This window comes from Streptopelia decaocto (assembly GCF_964273445.1).
Source record: "Streptopelia decaocto genome assembly, chromosome: 1".
Lineage (NCBI taxonomy): Eukaryota > Metazoa > Chordata > Aves > Columbiformes > Columbidae > Streptopelia > Streptopelia decaocto.
Genome location: NC_138663.1, coordinates 201034103 through 201052342, shown reverse-complemented (window position 1 = coordinate 201052342; position 18240 = coordinate 201034103). Strand labels below are relative to the sequence as shown.

Sequence of the window (18240 nt, the reverse complement as noted above, 5' to 3'; positions counted from 1 at the left end):
ATATTTCCTGACAGCAAAAGCTAACAGAAATGTGTCTCAAACACTGTGGGTGCAACTCCATTGTCCTCCTTAACAACATTAGCTGCTTTGGAATTTTCTAGTTTACTTTTGGTCTCAATACTGAAAAGGACTGAGCTATATCACAGAGTCGGAATTTCCCTGACACCTCCGCTGCATATGGGACAGTCACATCTTCATATGATAACACATAAAAACAGCCTAAACATATTCATCAAATGACAAGGATCTTGATTGCGGGGATTATTATTTAATTATTTATTTATTAATGAATTTTAATTATTATTCATTTATTCATGTATCTATTTATAATTATTTATTAGTTATGAAGGTATTTGTTTACCCTTTTTAATAAATGCTGCTTAAATTACGCCTGAAGTAAAAACCATAAACCTCACAAAGTTAATTTTTTCATCTGCTTTTTATGGATTTGGCTCATTTTCAATGTTTAGATGCCTGTATGAAGATTGTAATAATATTACACGACACTTCTACAAACATTGTAATCTTTTTGCTATAGAACAACATCTGTTCATCTGTTGGTTTAGATTGCCGTGTTTGCACAATGAGGGCAACTATTGTTGTCAGAAGATATCACATAGAGCCACTGGAGCTGGCAGTCTGGCTAACAGGAGAAATATCTGCTTAACACATCAGCCTTGTAAATATGTTAACTAATTATAAGCTCAGAGCTAGCATCAAATTGTAAAATATATCACTGCAAAACAGACAGTGACCTATAAATAGCATCCTCATGTGTCTAAGATTTGCTCAAATCCTCCTTGGAATTCTCAGTATCCTCTCATTCTGAACTCAGTGCAAATTTTCTAATTACATCTGTATACACAGCATTTTATTTTAGTTCAGCTAAGGACAAGGACCTTACGTCAGATGTCTATCCCCTGTGAATATGTGTAATCTGTTGCAATCAATCCAGCTATTTTTATTTCCTACTTTTCAATCCAGTAAAAGTAATCTACTTACTGAATATTATCTGCATAGGTGTTGTGTTTTTTTAAATGTGTCTTTTCAAGATACTCATGCTGTGCAAACCCTGTCTATGGAGAAGTTCATCAGTGTTGTAGTCTTTAGATGTTTTAAAATATTTTCTTAGAAGCAGACAACTCTATTCAGCTTTGCTACTGACAAGTGAAAAGATATTATATTAAAACATGCTGCTTTGCTTCAAGACAAGTAAAGACATGCAGGTGGCGTAGTCACTACATGCAAACTGGGAGTTATCCCATCCTTCCCTTCTGTGAAGTACAACTTACGGTTCTTTGAGACTCTTGGAAATCTATATTCAAAAGACTGAGAATTCCAGCCAACTCATTTTAAATCAGGCATTACTCAATGGAACAGACAGGGAGTAATTTTTTAATTGTTACAAATAAATAGTTTCACACATCACCTTAACAGGAATTTCCATCTTCACTCAGACAAACCTTCTGGTCCACAAATTCAAGACAGCACGCACCTTTAACACACCTCTGTACTTTCTTCCATGTTGTCCTTCAAAAATAGATGACCACCCTTTTTAGCTTCTCGGATAGAAATTAATTCCTCTGTTTTTTTGGAAGCACCTCAGCAAACCCATTCTGATGTATTATAGTAAACTACACAGTAACATCTACTGTAGTGCTCTGAAGTGAAGCCACCTGTTACTGATGGTATTTTTAGCCTCATTCATCGAGGCTGTTAAAAATTCTGAGTTCAGGCTTAAGGACTGCATCCCACATGTGTTCAAGAGCCGACAAGAATGGTGTGTGTTACCCACAGAGATACACAGACTCATCATGCTATTACTTCTACATAAGTATGAAATCATAGAATCATATTTAGTTTAGAAGAGTTTGGGTTGGAAGGAACTTTCAAAGGTCATCTAGTCCAACCCCCTGCCATGAGCAGGGACATCTTCACCCAGATCAGGTTGCTCAGAGCCCCATCCAGCCTGGCCTGGGTTGTCTCCAGGGATGGGGCATCTACCACCTCTCTGGGCAACCTGGGACAGGGTTTCACTACCCTCATTGTAAAAAATTTCTTCCTCATGTCTAGCCTGAATCTCCCCTCCTTTAGTTTTAAATCGTTAACCCTTGTCCTGCTGCAACAGGCCCTGGATGAATGAAATGAAAAGAACAGATTTCTCAAAGTGTTCATAAGCCAAGGAACTTACTGAACATCAAGCTGTTCAGGAACAGCCTCCACCTTACACCTATGTACAAAGTTAATTAATTGCATTATCTACAGAGTTAGAATTCACAAAAAGCGGATGTGAATTGCTTTACACAAGGAATACTTGTGTGCATTCTGAAGTAAAGAGATGACCTTTCATGAAGATTTCCTACAGGAACCAGCTAACTACACTATTGAAGTGTAGCTAACTACCAGATAAAACTGGCAACTTCACTGGTAGCTACATTAAACCAGATAACTAACTGGTAACTACACTAAACCAGCTAACTATGCTATTCAAAGCTCCACCAGCACTGAACGTGCATTCTCTTCTGAGTAAAATAATATGATTCAGATCCCCAGTGCTTCATTCCTGATATATAAATAAATATAATCTGCAAAGGACTGAGAGATAAGTACTTTGGAAACTGTAAGAGGTGCAGCTCTGTATTCCTTCTTTTACCCCCAAACAGTACCAGGGCCACCGAGGCCAAAAGAACTTATCTGGAGAGTTGAAATATCTTCCACAACGCTTCCAGGAAGTTTCTTGTATAACTTATTTTCAAGACAAGATTTCAAGCTGTGGGTAGCCTCAGCCTATGCGACATGTTTCCAATTAGTGTCTCATTCTCAGCTATTGCTTTTTTTATCAATTATATCATAACCTAAGCAAAAATTGACTTAATTAATGGTTGGAAGACAAGCAGTCAATAAAATTGCAGGATGCTGTAAGAAGGTACCACTTCTGATTCCTTAATAAAGTAATGAATAGCTGACAGAGTAACTAATCCTGGAAACCATTTCCAAAAACATGAAAGACAAGAAGGTGATTGGCAGTAATCAATGTGGATTTACAAATAGAAAATCATGCTTAACCAATGTGATGGCCTTCTAGAATGACATGATTAGCCTGATGGATGAGGGAAAAGCACTAGATATTGTTTACCTTCACTTTAGTAAAGCTTTTGACATTGTCTCCTATAACATCCTCATAGACTAGCTGACAAAGTAGGAGTTAGATAAATGGACAGTGAGGTAGACTAAAAACTGGCTGAATGACTGGGATCAGTGGGGTTGTTATCAGTGGCACAAAGTCTAGTAGGAAGGCAAGCCACCAGTGGTGTGTCTCAGAGGTCAATACTGGGACCAATACTGCTTAACTTCATTAATGGTCTGATACAAAACTGAGAGGAGTGACTGCTAAGTCAGAAGGTCATGCTGCCATTCAGAGGGACAGGCTGGAGAAATGGTCTGACAGGAACCTCATGAAGTTCAACAAAGGGAGGTGCGAAGTGCTGTACCTGGGGAGGAACAAACCCAGGCACCAGTATATGCGGATTGAAAGCATCTTGGCAGAAAAGGACGTGTGGTCCTGGTGAACAACAAGCTGATCATGAGTTGGCAATGCACCCTTGCAGCAAAGAAGGCCAACAGCTTCCTGGGGTGCATGAGAGTGCTGCCAGCAAGCCAAAGAAGGTGATTCTTTCCCTCGGCACTGGTAAGGCTACAGCTGGAGTGCTGTGTCCAATTCTGGGCTCCCCAGTGCAAGAAAGGTGTGGACTTATGGGACTGAAGTCCACTACAGGACCACTAATGTGATTAAGGCCTTGGAGCATCTCCTGTATGAGGACAGGCTGGGAGAGCTGTCACTGTTCAGCCTGGAGAAGAGAATGCTTAGGGGATTTTATCAATGTGTATAAATACTTGGTGGGAGGGGTGAAGAAGCAGCACCCAGACTCTTCTCGGTAGTGCGCACCGAGAGGACAAGAGGTAATAGGTACAAATTAACACCTGTGAAATTCCATCTGAACACAAGAAAACTGTTTTCACTGTGTGAATGGTTAAACGCTGGAGCAGTCTGCCCAGGGAGGCTGTGGAGTCTCCATCTCTGAAGATATGACTGACCCTGCTTGAGCAGGAGGGGTTAGACTAGTTGATCTCAGAAGGTCCTTACCAACCTGAAAGAGTCTGTGATATGGTGATTCTGTAAGACTCTGTCATGAGAACATAATTTGCTGTAAAAAACTTGTATTTTAACCTAAGTACTGGTGGAAAGACCTTTATTTGACATAATTGGCAGCACTGGCTTACTGATGCATAGGTAGGCTTTGACACATCCTAACTTCTGAGATCCCTGATTTCTGAAAAGCTTGCACTTTTTTTTTTGTCAGTGCACAAATGTTTAAAAGTGGTAAATTTCCTGTGAATTTAATGTGGTCTGTTATTGTTCACTGCCACTAGTTTTCCACTCCTTTATTACTCCAATTTGGAAAAGACCAAACAGGAAAGTGAAGTGAAGCTGGAAATATGTTTGCAGTAGTATTAGTAGCTTTGGTTGCATGTCATCTTTTAAGCAAGGGTTAGCCTTTTGATAAATAATAGGAAAATAATAGTTTGTGTTGGCAGAACTCTGTTTGCGGTATGCAGTGATATTGAAAGCAGCCAGGAGGTAACTCCCATGAATCTTCTGCATCAGTAGGTCCAACCATCAACTAAAACATAAAAATAATTTTCCAAAAGAGAAAAGAAAGCAACATACTGTCTCACACTTTTAATTACATCAGCACATTCACCTGACAGAAAATGGCATAAAGAACTTTCTGTTAAATTGAGAGGCCTCAGATAATGCACCAATTATTTGATTAATAGGGACTCGTATCTTTATATGCCTTTGTCTTGTTAAGTTAGAGGTCATGATAGAAACAAAATTGAAAATTCAAGGTCCCCTGCCAAAAGTCAATTAGCACACTGGCATATTCCAAGTATTTTATTGGCATAAAATGTAATGGGAGAAAGTAACTTTTGTGTTGTGGAAAAATAGAGCAGTTCTACTCAAGGACACAAAGCCTACCTTTGAGACCTCCAAAATGACTGCAAAAATACTTGTTCTTAGATTCACGGGTGGGGTTAGAGCCCATGGACAACAGATTTTTTTCTGAATCAGTTTTCATGTTAAGCAAGATTTTCCTTTATTTTTTATGCTTCCTTTTGCAGTCATTAGAAGCAAAATGGGTTAAGTGTTAGTCAGATGTTGAAGCAAGCCTTGTAAAAAGATGGTTTAACCATAGTGATCTGACTAGAAAAAACAATCTACCGGTAAGTGGGTTGAAATAGTTTAAAAGATTTTACCTATGATTGTGGTCCCAGATATAAACCACTAGCTATACAATCCAGAGTCTAATTTCAACATTGGACATTTATTGTTTTAAAGTTGAGCAAAAATTAATTGATTTGAGATCCTGCAATTATGCCTCTGGTTAGATAAGCTCAAAACCATGTAATCTTCAGTCACTCTTATGAAACGTCTGGTAGGCTAGGACAGTAAGGATTATAAAACTTGCTATACAGTCAGCTTCCTGGTCAAATATGAGGCAAGAATAACTGGTCTGCTTACAGAAGGCAAACAAAATAGTGAAGTACATGACTTTCAAACACAACATTCTCATGTAATATTAAGTATATACAAAAGTGATTTCCATTTGAGCCTGATTTAGTAAAAATTACATTGGTTTGACCCAGTTTGCAGGTGTATTCACCCAGGTATGACTCGGTACTTAATGCAAACAGAAGTCACCCACTGCTCTTTCTGGATTACAGGCCACCAGGTTGCTCACTTGGGTTACAGCCAGAATCCCAACAAGGAGTTAGTCTGAATGGCTGGTTGTAGTTCACAGTGCTCAAAGATCCTCAAAGTAACATGTGGAAAAGGATTCTGCAGCCTGGGTAAGATGGACCCAGTATTTAAGTATCTAGATAAGAAGGAAAATTCTGGCCTTGCTAAAGCTAGTGGGAATTGCTTTCCAAAAATATTTTTGCTAGGATCTGGTGCCTCTTCCCTCTTTCCATGCAGCTTTTGCCACACTCCACCTTCTACCCCCCAGGTTTGTGAATGTTTGTTGGTCCAGATTCTCTGTTTGGCTCAGACCTTTATGTCCAGTCAGAGACAGTTCAGATCCTGCTACCACAAGGAATCTGAAGACTCAACCATAAACAACACGAAGCCCCACCTCCTCTAATCTCTGCTGGGAACTATTCTTCTGACTGAGCAACTCTAGTTCACTGTGGATGACCGTGTCTTTTCTCTACCTGCATAGTAGCAGGTATGAACTTAGATACCCTCTGCTATTTATTAGATCAAGTAGAGTTCTCGTCTGTTGGAAAACCAACTGTATCTTTCCCCATTCCCTAGTGAAAAGAGTAAATATCCTATATGCCCGTTCCTTACTAGAACAGGCCACCAAGCGAAGTGGTTGAGTCTCCATGGCTGGAGATAATGAAAACCTGACGGGACTTTGCCCTGAACAACCTACTGTAGTTGACCTCACTTTGAATGGGAGAGCTGAACTAGATGATCTTCAGAGAACAATTCCAATATAAATGATTCTGTGATTATATTGGTTATATATCTATGCCTACTGCCCTTCATTTAACTATCTCACCACTATCATGAATCACAGGCCCAGCCAGAACAGAGTTTTTATCTAGTCATTTTGCAAGGCTTTTACTGGCTCTCAGAAAAGACCTTAATTCAGAAAATGATCTTTACACACTTCATCTGTATTGAGTTGAAACACAAACAAGCCAATACTTTAGAAGAGGACACACAATCATTTTCTGTAAAAGCAGTTTATTTACTCATCTGTTTACAAACCTATGAGTATCATTATAAGATGAATCATGTCAGTGTACTTTGCTTTAAGACCTTGTTTCCAAAAGCAGCAGATGGCACAGGCTGACAACAGCTTCTGAAGACATTCATCTCCCTGTGCCTGTACAGTGGTGAGGCCTTCCAAAAGCTCAGAACAAAAAGGGTAAGACTTTTCCTCACTGAAAAATTATAATGGACATTTTCAAGTATCATCTGTTTTCTTCCTTGACAAAATAGGAAACAAGGGAAGGGAAAAGAAGATCATAATGAAGAGACTCCAGCAAGCGTTAGAAACATTAGCAATTTGTCAGCCTAAATATTCCCCATATTAAATGTTCCTGTATGCTATATTTACTGCAGTGTATCAGGCTCCATTTTATAGAATTACCAAGGCTGTCTTAGGACCCTGCACCATGTCTGGAAGTTGAACATAGGAACCTCTAAAAATAGATAGTAGTAATAATGGGCTTAGATTTGATTTCTTTTTGGAGCTGTGACTAGTTTACCTGTACATGCTTTGCATCTACGTGTTTCTGGTTGTGCAGCTGTCACATGCTGTGGGTCCTTCATCTTCTTCCACAGAACAATTTAGTAAATCACGATGGAAGCTACCACTTACAGGTCTTCAATTCCACAAGAGGAGTTCCCAACATCTGTACTGGTCAAAACACTCTGTTCTGTTTAAATGAGTCTACTGGGCAGAGCTACAAGATGCACCTTATCATAGCTAACCAATTCTCCTGGTGCTGAGTATGTCCCATAGTCTGTAACAGTCCCACTTTTATTCAGTTAATATATCTGCTGGATATTTTTATATATATTCTGTAATATCTTGGGCCTTATATTCAAAATATGATTATTTTATGTTCCGGGGTTTGTTGTGGGTCTGTTTCTGGGTTTGGTTGGTTGGTTTGGTTTTTAATTCAACTAATCTGCTAGTGAATACTCAAAAAACCTGCAAACCTACCAACTTAACATCACAAAACCTGGCTTTTGTTTGTACAAAATTATTTCATTCCTCAATTTCCTGTCCTGCTTTCTAAAAGAAGGTGGAAGATAAGCTATTCTAAGGACCTGAATGCTGTTTTGTTGCCCTAAGAGAGAAAAAAACCAACATAATTTCCTTTGACACAAATTCAGCCTAAAGGCAGGAGCAAATATGAAGGTAATAGCAGTGATATGTCCTTACTTTGTTTATTTCCACACTTCAGTCTTTTATAGCTGATCTGAACCAAGTTTTTTCTTTTCTTTTTTTTTTCTTTTTTCCTCACAAAATAGCATCCTACAAAATGCTACATATTTCATTTTTTCTATGAAATGCAATATAGTGTTGGGATTCTGAAAAAAAATGTTATTAGCAATAACAGGTTGCCTAGATATTTATAAGATCTGACTAAATGGCACCTGTTGTGTTTTACAGCTTTTCATATTAGCCCCTTTGTCAGCAGTAAATGAGTTTTCTTACTTGCAGTTTTTCATGTAGGTTGCCTATTCTTCCTTGGCTAAAGCAATCAACAGCTGTGATTACTTCAAGTGAAGAAAATTAAGCTGATAAGTACTGACAGATACAGGAAGCAAAACTTCTTTCATGAATTAGTGAAAAAAAAAGTCTGTTTTGTTGTTATTCAGTGATTGTGCTCAGCAACTAGAGGTTTTGAAGCTGGGCAGTCACTGGTGCCTGCAGTGGTGAGCACTTGGAGTAAATGTCTTGGCTTCATTCCCTGCATGAAAAGCAGCAGTACCCTGGAGACATTCTTGCAGCAACGACAGGGCCTTTTGCCACTGACTCCAGTGTGCGGGCATTGGTATAAGGGGCCTTCAGTCCTCAGCCTGCTGCAAAATGCAGCACAGGTGCAGGAGGCTCGGCATACAGAACAAGGTTATTGCTCCTTCAAGCCTTTTGTCAACAAAACTGGGCTGGTTGTGTAGAGGAGTACCTGGGAAGGACCCAGATGAGAACATCTCATCATATCACTCAGATTACCACAACAAGGGAGTCTGAGAAGAAGCTGTTCTTCTGAATGGTACCACTGGAGCCTACTGTCCTCATAAAAGCAGATGTATAGGTACAGACCTATACAGGGCATACCCCACCTCATACTCTGTCTTTAAGTATAGATGTAAGCAGGCACTCAGGAAAAAAAGAAGGGAACAGAGCAACCCTACATGATACTGCTCTCCTGCATTCTCTCAACTTGTGATTCCTTCCAGCTCAGAGGATTTCCTGAATCAAACATATGTCTGTTTAGCAACCTTCAACTGATGTCTCTTTCAGGTATTTCCCCAGACTTCCCTTGAATACAGATATTTTTTTTTTTTTTCAGCTGCTAAGGATCTGTTAAGGATTTCCACATGTTTACTACCTATTGCAGTAACCACCCTGGCTTGTTTGCTTTGAATTTGACTAGCTCTGCTCAATAGCTCTAGGTTTTTCTCGCTTCCAACCCCCAGTACCAGCATGCCACTATGGTGTCATTTTGGAGCAGCGAGCTGGACAGGCACTGTCATTCTTTTCAGGGTATACCTAATAGGATCATAGAATAGTTTTGGTTGGAAAGGACCTTTAAGGTCATCATGTCCAACTGTTACCCTAACACTGTCAAGTCCACCACTAAACCATGTCCCTGAGAACCTCATTTGTGCATCTTTTAAACACCTCCAGGGATGGTGACTCCACCACTTCCCTGGGCAGCCTGTTCCAGTGCATGACAACCTTTTCCATGAAGAAGAGGTGGTATTATCTAATAGAGAAGAGCAAGGCTCATTAATCTAGAGTGTTCTTCCTAATCTGTGTCTTGGTAGAGTCTCTGCATCTGTCTGTCTCAGTTTCTCTGTTTCCCACCTGTTAAATCATGAGACTTTTACATTTTTTTATTTTTTGCTTTTGTTTTGAAATATACTGATGAAGAGCACTCTACAATATAAGTGATAACCTGTGTGTTCTGGTTCTAGGGTGAAATTCTTGAGCATAACCTAGAAAGAGACAAGCAGGCTAACCCCAGAAGAGCATCAGGGCTGGTGAGTAGGGCAGTCTCTTGGGACTACGGGAGACATAGGCTCAAGTCCTTTCTCAAAGAAAAGCTTTTCTACCATGGAACTGTTGTAAGCACTAGGCAATAGGGAATTCTTAGAAGATCCTCTCTTGTCTCTTCTGCTTCCCCTTTTCTCTCTGAAAACACCCAGTAGCAGGAAAGTTCCTGCACTATCAGAAAGTATCAGGAGCCCAGAAAAGTATTTATCACCCCTTAAACATATTTTCTGATTAGTGATGAGATTTTTACTCTGAAAGAACCAACCACTTGCCTTTTCTTTCTGCTCCGATTGATGATGCAGTGTGTTGTCTCTGTTGTGGTTGGTGCACTAGGTAGCAAGACAGTCACCACTGCCCCTACTTGCACCAGAGAAAGCCACAGGTGAGTAAAATTACACACCTAGGAGTTACAAATCTCAAACCTTTACTAAGTTTGTAACAGCACAGCATTAGAAATATTTTTTGCACCTGCAGTCTATTATGAAAGTCATGGTAGCAAACTCTCAACAAGTACCAGTGCTTCCATATTTAACCACAGGGAGAAGAAGCCTGACCACACAGAAAAAAAATGGAGGCTTTGTTGACTGGGTTATATCCATATCTGGCTGCCAAGCAAGCCAAAATCATGATCTCAAAAACATATTAATCAAGAGTGCAACTGAGGTGCCTCTTTCAGCAAGACTATGTTGACATCTGAGAGCTGTGGCTTACAAGCCTAAAATTCAGCCCCTGCACATGTAGCTTCCAGCACCAACTCATAGTTGCAGATGTAGGGCCAAGAACGCAAGTCTGTCCCAGTCCAGCAGTCTGCAGGTCACTAAGCTACAATCTTAAGCTCTTTTTACATGCTAAGCTTCTATTCCTGTGAATCCTGCATTCGTTGCATTGCAGCACAGCCTGAAAAAGGGCTGTACAGAGCATCCTCCACTAAACTATCCCACTGTAGGGTGTTTGTATTTTTTCATCTTAAAACAAAAAGTTCCTCTTCTCATCTTCTATATAACAGCATAGTGTTTTCATCCAGAAAGTGGATGACTAAGGTTTAAACCCTATTTAGTCTGGATTCCAGACTTCTATGTGAAAACACAGACATCTGACTTTCAGTGTGCCTGGACTTGTGAGCAAAAAGCTCTCCCGAAGCCTTTGGGGAGCTGCACAACAAAGGGATAACTGCCACAGTAAATACTCCCCTTCTGTTCTGCCTGCAGTACTACCAGTGGTGGTAGAGAATTTTCATTTTACGTATCATAGGATAAATATTTTCACTAAATATTTTAAACAGTTTAATAGAACATATGTTTTCTTAAAAAAAAATAACCTGAATATTCCATAGATCAAAGACCAGTCTTGGTTCATTGTCTATGTTATATTTTGCTGGAGTCTCTAAAGTACTGTGGTTGTAATGAAAATATATTGCCAGTCCCTTTCCATTACATCAATTTCTGCAGTATATCCCACTAACATCTGAAATAATGAAACATAACCACAAAGGAGTGTATCACCATTTTTAAACTGTCATATTCAAAGAAAACAAAAACCCATCTGTCACTTTTTTTAAGCATTATTTTAAACCTTCTGTTTAATAACACATTGTTAAACATTATACTAGATTAACATGTCTCAGTAAATCAAAGATTACCCTCGGTCTTGGCTTGTAGTGTCATGGGGAATTCAAATGTCAGTGTGTGAAAGACTTAATTCTCTGCTCCACCTGATGCTGTTATCTACATTTGGTGGCTTCATTCCTGCTGACACGGATGGAGTTTCATCTGATTTAGGGTAGTAGGTTTTATTTTTCTGATGGACTATGAGGAAAAAAAAAAGAGTCAACACAGGTAATTTTAAACAGATTTAAAAGTTATATATTTAAACAAAGAATAAAAAACTACAAGAGGTTACATACTGTAAAAAATTACCACTCTAGCCAAAATGAGAGACAAAAAATAGTAGTGAAGAAATAAGAAACATCAGCCTTTCTCCATCAGCTAACATCTCCCTGCGTGCCATTTGAACCAAATATGCTCAGCCACTCTGGAAAGAGAAATAAAAACCTACGTAGTCCTTAGTTCTGCCAGCCTACTTCATGCCAGTTCTTCAGTCCCTCCAGAGTCATGTTTTTCCTTCCACATTAAAGAGCTGCAAGAACTGTAGGAACTGAAGCACAGTAGAAAATACGATAGGTCAGAAAAGGTAGGTGTCACTGGCAGCTTCAAGAACCAGCAATAAAGTGGTCAGGGCTTCCATTTAAAAGCCACCACCTGGAAGTTTAGCAGAAGTTCTGGCTCTGATGACATAGCCTTCTGTCTTATTATGCAATCCTTTCATAAGATATGCTAAAAACTAACTGAAATTTTGGGAAAGATTATCAGGTGAAGAAACAGCAAGTATCCCTGTGTACATGGGCATACATATAATGAAGTAGCTTCAGGAGTGGGACCAGCTGCACAGTTTCATTACAGTAATAATCTTTTTTGTCAAAATACTGGACTCTCATCTGGAAAACCACTCATAACCAGCTTAGTTTGCACTCAGTCTGGTGCTTAGAACAATCTGTGCTTAAATGTTTTGGCTGAGCAAATTGGTCCTTAGTTTCAGTTTCAGGGTTGTTCTAATACGATCAGGAGTGGAGACATAGACACATGAAGTCACTTTTATACCAATTTGCTGTTAGTTGAGTATGCTCCTGGTTTGTCTGGTCTGACCTTGAGGCTCACTCTAATGAGAATTCAGTAGGCCTGGAAATTATATTAGGCCTGGTTTTCAAAAGATGATGTTGCACAAGAAATCTCTTTTTTTAAGTTAATTTTGAGTACAGGGGCTACAGTAATCTGGCAGAGGAATAAAAAAGGGGTCTGAAGAGTGAGCTAGCACTAAAAAATGCCTAGTTTTTAGTTCAACTCCTTCTTGAGGATGTCCATCACTGTGAACTCTGCAGAGGAACAATTTATATAATGATAGGACTCTTATTTACTTCATTTAAGTAAAAATCTTGCTCCTCTTCCTGTACTACATAAAAATAACTACAGGTAGTGATATCGTAGAGTTCTTATCATTCTCAACCAGTATAAAAGGCTATTTATTTATAAACACAGTACTGATAATTAGAGGTGTTTTTAAGACTTAAGCTCAAACAAAGAACTTTCCCACTTACATTTGAACTGAAGACATAATGAAGTAAGAAATCTGCAAGAGTGACTCTGAGTTTTCCCTTAAGGTTAGGATATGGAAATGGAAGAATAAAACAATTATCCTGAGTCATCAGTCATCGGTATTTTAAAAAATCTGCCAATAGATTCATGCACTTTCTGCCTTTCCTGTCCCTACTCCTTACCTGGGTTTCTCCACAACGACACAAGTTTGACAGTAGGAGAGGAAGAGACAAACACAACAGTCTGCACAACAGGCTGCGTTCAAATACTTTTCCTGTCTTGAAACCAGGCGTCTGAATGCTAAAGAAGAAAACAGCGATGGATGCACAAGAAGAGTACATGAGGACAAACATGACTGTGGCTGCAGGGAGAAACAGAGCTAAGAGGGTGACACCTTTTTGCAATGTGTCAGGATTTCTTATTCAAAAGTGTAATGATCAAAACACCATCTGATAAAAAGTAAAACTTCATGATTTATATAATGATCCATTTCAGCCAGTTTGAAACCAAGAAGCAAAACCTTTAAAAAAGTGGTTGATGATTGCAATTGTTTGGTTTTTGTAGAGATATTAGAACTCAGTTGTCTTTGCAGAAGGCAGATGCTCAGTCCTTAAAAGTCTCGACCTTACCAAACAGTTTGTTCTGTGATTAAATTCCTACAATATCAAGTCACAGGATTGCAAGAGGGTGTGAAAGTTCTTTTTTTTCCTGTTAACTGAGGTAAAAGAAACAATATGCAAGAATGCCTCATGAAATATTGATCCAGTTCCATTGCACCCAAAGTGAATATCAGAACTTATATTCTTTTCTATGCACCCAGCTATCAATGTTTAAAACAGTGCAGATGTGTATCTTTTCAATTTCTTGGTTAGATATTTGGCTTTTAGTAGCTACTGCTTGTAATTAAGGAGCCTTTCCATTCCAGTGAGCACGTGTTTCTTCTAAATGAATATAATCTTCTGTCTGATAAAACCAAAATCCAGGAACAAAGTCCATTGAGTAAATTATGGAAATAATGATAATCATTCCAACTAGATGAGCATTTGTGGTTTCTATTTTGTCACAGTTAGCAAAAAATTACCTCTTTGATTTCCTTGTTAATGTAATTATAACCACTCCAACCACTGTGTCTTAGGTGTATCAAGGAAGATTTACTTTCTCCAAGCACTTACAAGACTTCTAAGATCTTCAATTTCTCAAAATGTTGATTATGCCTTTTTAATGAATTAGAACAGTTTCTCTCTATTTTTGTAGATTATTCATTGCAGTAATATAATGTTAAACTTCATCTTGCAGTCAGCCAAATCGAAAGAAAATAAACACCGGACCTTATTTTGCAGTGCACAGTGTGAACGCTTGACCCTGTAAACAGCCGTAAAAGTGACAAATCACTTGAGGCTTTTATAGATATTGCACCATTTTTCTTCTATGTTGTAAAGTGGTATATTAAGTTTTTGACAAGTTCATTGCTAACTCTCCTTATTCATTGCAGCTGGAATTTTCAAGAAGTCCTAAATTACACACACAATTTCGAAATTCTCTTGCCAAATGTACTTTACAATAAATTTCCAAATATGATTGAAAGACCTGAATGCCCACTTGATTTTAACTGAACTATTCCATTTTATGTATAAACTGATGCTGGAGGCCTTAGAGATTATTCTTAACACACACTCTGGACTAAACTCTATCTTTCTCCAAAAGGCATTTTAAAACAGTAAAAAGTATATTTTCTTTCTCCTGACTTATCTATCGTCTAATGTCAGACACAGTGATGAAAAAACATAAGATAAATTCTTGTTGTCATGATGTAAATATGCTCTGATAAAGGTGCCCCTGATTCATTGCTAGTCTTGTCCTTTATCTTATTTATCATACGGCTGGAAAAGGCCTTCAAACTCATCTCATCCTTCCTATGCTCAAAACAAGGATCAGGTGTATCTAGGCCAGTACCGACAAATGTTTATATAACTTTTTCTTCAAGCTCCAATTGCAGACCCAAACCAAGATGTTCCAGTACTTCCTTATTCTTGCCTTTAAAATGTTTTTCTCAATGTCTAATCTAAAACTGCCTTGTTGTGACTGAAGCTTTTTTGTGCCCACCACAGTGGTAAGAATGGATAATATCCTTTCAGCTTCACTTATCTGAGGTTATCATGTCCCCCTTAATCCTCTCCCTAGTTTGCTCAATCTTTTCTCAGAGTTAGTAAACTATTAGATATTTTCTTTGCTCTAGATTAGATCTATTTAGGGTTTACTTCTTTCCTGAAGTGTGGAGCCCCAAACCAGAGACATTTCTCCAACACCTTAGCAATCCTGAGTAAGACAGAAAAAATAATTTATGTATTTTCAAAGAGTTCTGGTTATGCATCTGAAAATCATGTTCACCTTTTTTAGAACAATGTGACATTACTGAAATTTACTCAGTTTAGCACATATAAAGCTAGCAGGAAATGTTTCCTTGTGCAGGTCCAACAACATACTTAGACCCCCTCAACCTTAAAGCAGCGAGGGACTGTGATGTGGGAGGACACAAAAAACTGCAATACTATTGGTTTTGCACCTTGCTTCTAAGACAAATAGCATGGAATTGCCTCACAGCCAACTGTAGCTATGATAACACTTGGCCTTTGAAGTATAAGGAGAGTGTGAGACAGGCTGCTAAATGTAGAGCAAGGAACCGTGTAAAATAAGTTGCACACCACTCCTGAGATGTGCTATATCTCTCTATCTACAGATGGAAAACTCTGCTTTCTGTGAAGTTCAGTTGCTGCTGCACAGATTCAGATGAGCATGGTCTTCCCCTGGGAGAAAGGGAGTTCCCCATTCTTTAATTCAGGTTAAGCAAGCTACAGATATAGAGCAGGTGGAGCAACCAGTTAAATCCTACAGAGTTGCTGGTTTTCTGGCTCCCAGATGAAGATATTAATCACAGCATTATTTCTGTGATTAAAATTAAGTGGAGAAATGCTTTTCTATATGATGACTATAAAGCTCAGAATTTGTAGGACTGAGCATCTAATTGCTCTTTTAAAAAAATAATTACGTTCTAAACACAGTTTTAAAAGCTACTTGGGTTGTTTGCACTTCTATTCATACTGTGAAGGACTAGAAGCAAAAAAGTGAGTATGCAAACCAGAAATGTGTTTTATGCTACCTAAATGTCAAGAATCTAAAGTTAGTACCTCTATTTTCTGTCTCCTGGGGAGTTCCTAGAGAATGATTTCATATTTTTCTTAAAAAGCAAGGAAAGCAGTGCTTACCATGGTAAGAATCTCATTTTTCGGGAATATAGTTTACTATCTCAATATTTTATTAAAGTATCCTTAGATACAATGTTCAGAAATTTCAAACTTTCGAAAACGACACTGTTGAAAGACAGACAATAGTGGCAACTACATCACTAGAAGTTCTTTAAACATCATCAGCAAAAAATAACCTAAAGGCTCCTCCCATTAATTTGAATTATTTATCTTGCATTCATGCATTTTTCCTTGGTATAATTAAATATGTGTTTCTGCAGTGGATGGTGAAGGCAATATCCACTTTCTTAGTCAAACCAGTGGGAAAATAACTGCAGTATGGGTAGGTCATTCATGCAGAAAATATCTATATAACAGACTATTGTGTAGCAATTTAGACATAAACCAACACATCCTTCTAATCCCTACAGACCTAGTACTTGCATATCTCTTCGTTTGATGCCTGTTGAGCCTGTTATATTTCAGGGATAGATTAGAATGGCATAATGGCCTGCCTACCTGCCACAATTTAAACTTGTTTCTTTTTCACATCATTCAGTCCAGCTGTGGAGTTAACTACACTGAAGCAACTCAACATGTGCTTGCTGACGGTTGTTTATTAAAGAAGTAGAAAGGAGGGTACAATCAAGTCACCAACAGATTTGAAATATCATGTTGCTGCAGATATTTCTGTGGTATTCTACCTATTGGTCCTATATACCTGCTGCGTGCTGACATCATCAAAAATTTAGCATTGCAGATAGCCAAAATAATATATTTACTTCTCCACAACTATGCTTGCTGTCAGAATTATGCCTATATATTTTTCTTTTTCCCCAGGTAATGCATTTGTGGTGAGCCTGGCTTTGGCTGATCTGGTGGTGGCCTTGTATCCATACCCACTGGTGCTCTTAGCTATTTTCCACAATGGATGGACGTTGGGTGAAATGCATTGTAAAGCGAGTGGCTTTGTGATGGGACTCAGTGTAATAGGCTCTATTTTCAACATCACTGCAATTGCAATAAACCGATATTGCTATATATGTCACAGTTTTGCCTATGAGAAAGTGTACAGCTGTTGGAACACAATGCTGTATGTCTCCTTAATCTGGGTATTAACAGTAATTGCAATTGTGCCAAATTTTTTTGTTGGCTCTTTAAAGTATGATCCACGAGTCTATTCCTGTACATTTGTTCAGACTGCAAGCTCCTACTATACGATAGCTGTTGTGGTAATTCACTTCATTGTCCCTATCACCATTGTGAGCTTCTGCTACCTTCGAATTTGGGTTTTAGTGCTTCAAGTCAGAAGACGAGTCAAGTCAGAAACAAAGCCAAGACTGAAGCCAAGTGACTTCAGAAACTTTCTTACTATGTTTGTGGTTTTTGTGATTTTTGCCTTTTGCTGGGCACCTCTAAACTTCATTGGACTGGCTGTAGCCATTGATCCTATGGAAATGGCACCAAAAGTTCCTGAATGGTTATTCATCATAAGCTACTTCATGGCTTATTTCAACAGCTGCCTTAATGCAATAATATATGGACTTCTTAACCAGAATTTTCGTAATGAATACAAACGGATTTTAATGTCACTGTGGACGCCAAGGCTTTTCTTCCAGGACACATCCAAAGGAGGGACCGATGGTCAGAAGAGCAAGCCTTCTCCTGCTTTAAACAACAATGACCAAATGAAAACTGATACCTTGTAGATGTGTGATAATCAATGCAAGAGTCTGTCCTGGAGAACTCCAAGAACACAGCTGTGATGTTCTGGTCATTCTTGCTTACTTTGGGGGGCTTTCCATTTGGATGAAACTTTGTGACTGGAATACCGTCTCCTTGATAAAGCTCGTGGCTTTCAATTCATGATTTATACAAGTTAGCAATTGAAAACGCATTTCAGAAGTAAAGCAGCAGGTGAGTGCAAACTGTTTTAGTTCTGAGAGCTGAACTCTGCTCCTGGACATATAAATGAGGCAT

General features: G+C 38.7%; 1 protein-coding gene across 1 annotated transcript in view; it reads left to right on the top strand.

Annotated features, from left to right (window-relative positions):
* Nucleotides 1–17969, top strand: part of MTNR1B (melatonin receptor 1B) — a gene marked incomplete at both ends in the record, with an annotated part of 29171 nt that extends 11202 nt beyond the window's left edge. Inside the window, one exon of the mRNA XM_082062196.1 lies at nt 17101–17969. Coding sequence (XP_081918322.1) covers nt 17101–17969 — 869 coding nt within the window. The remainder of the gene's footprint in view (nt 1–17100) is intronic.
* Nucleotides 17970–18240: the final 271 nt, after the last annotated feature.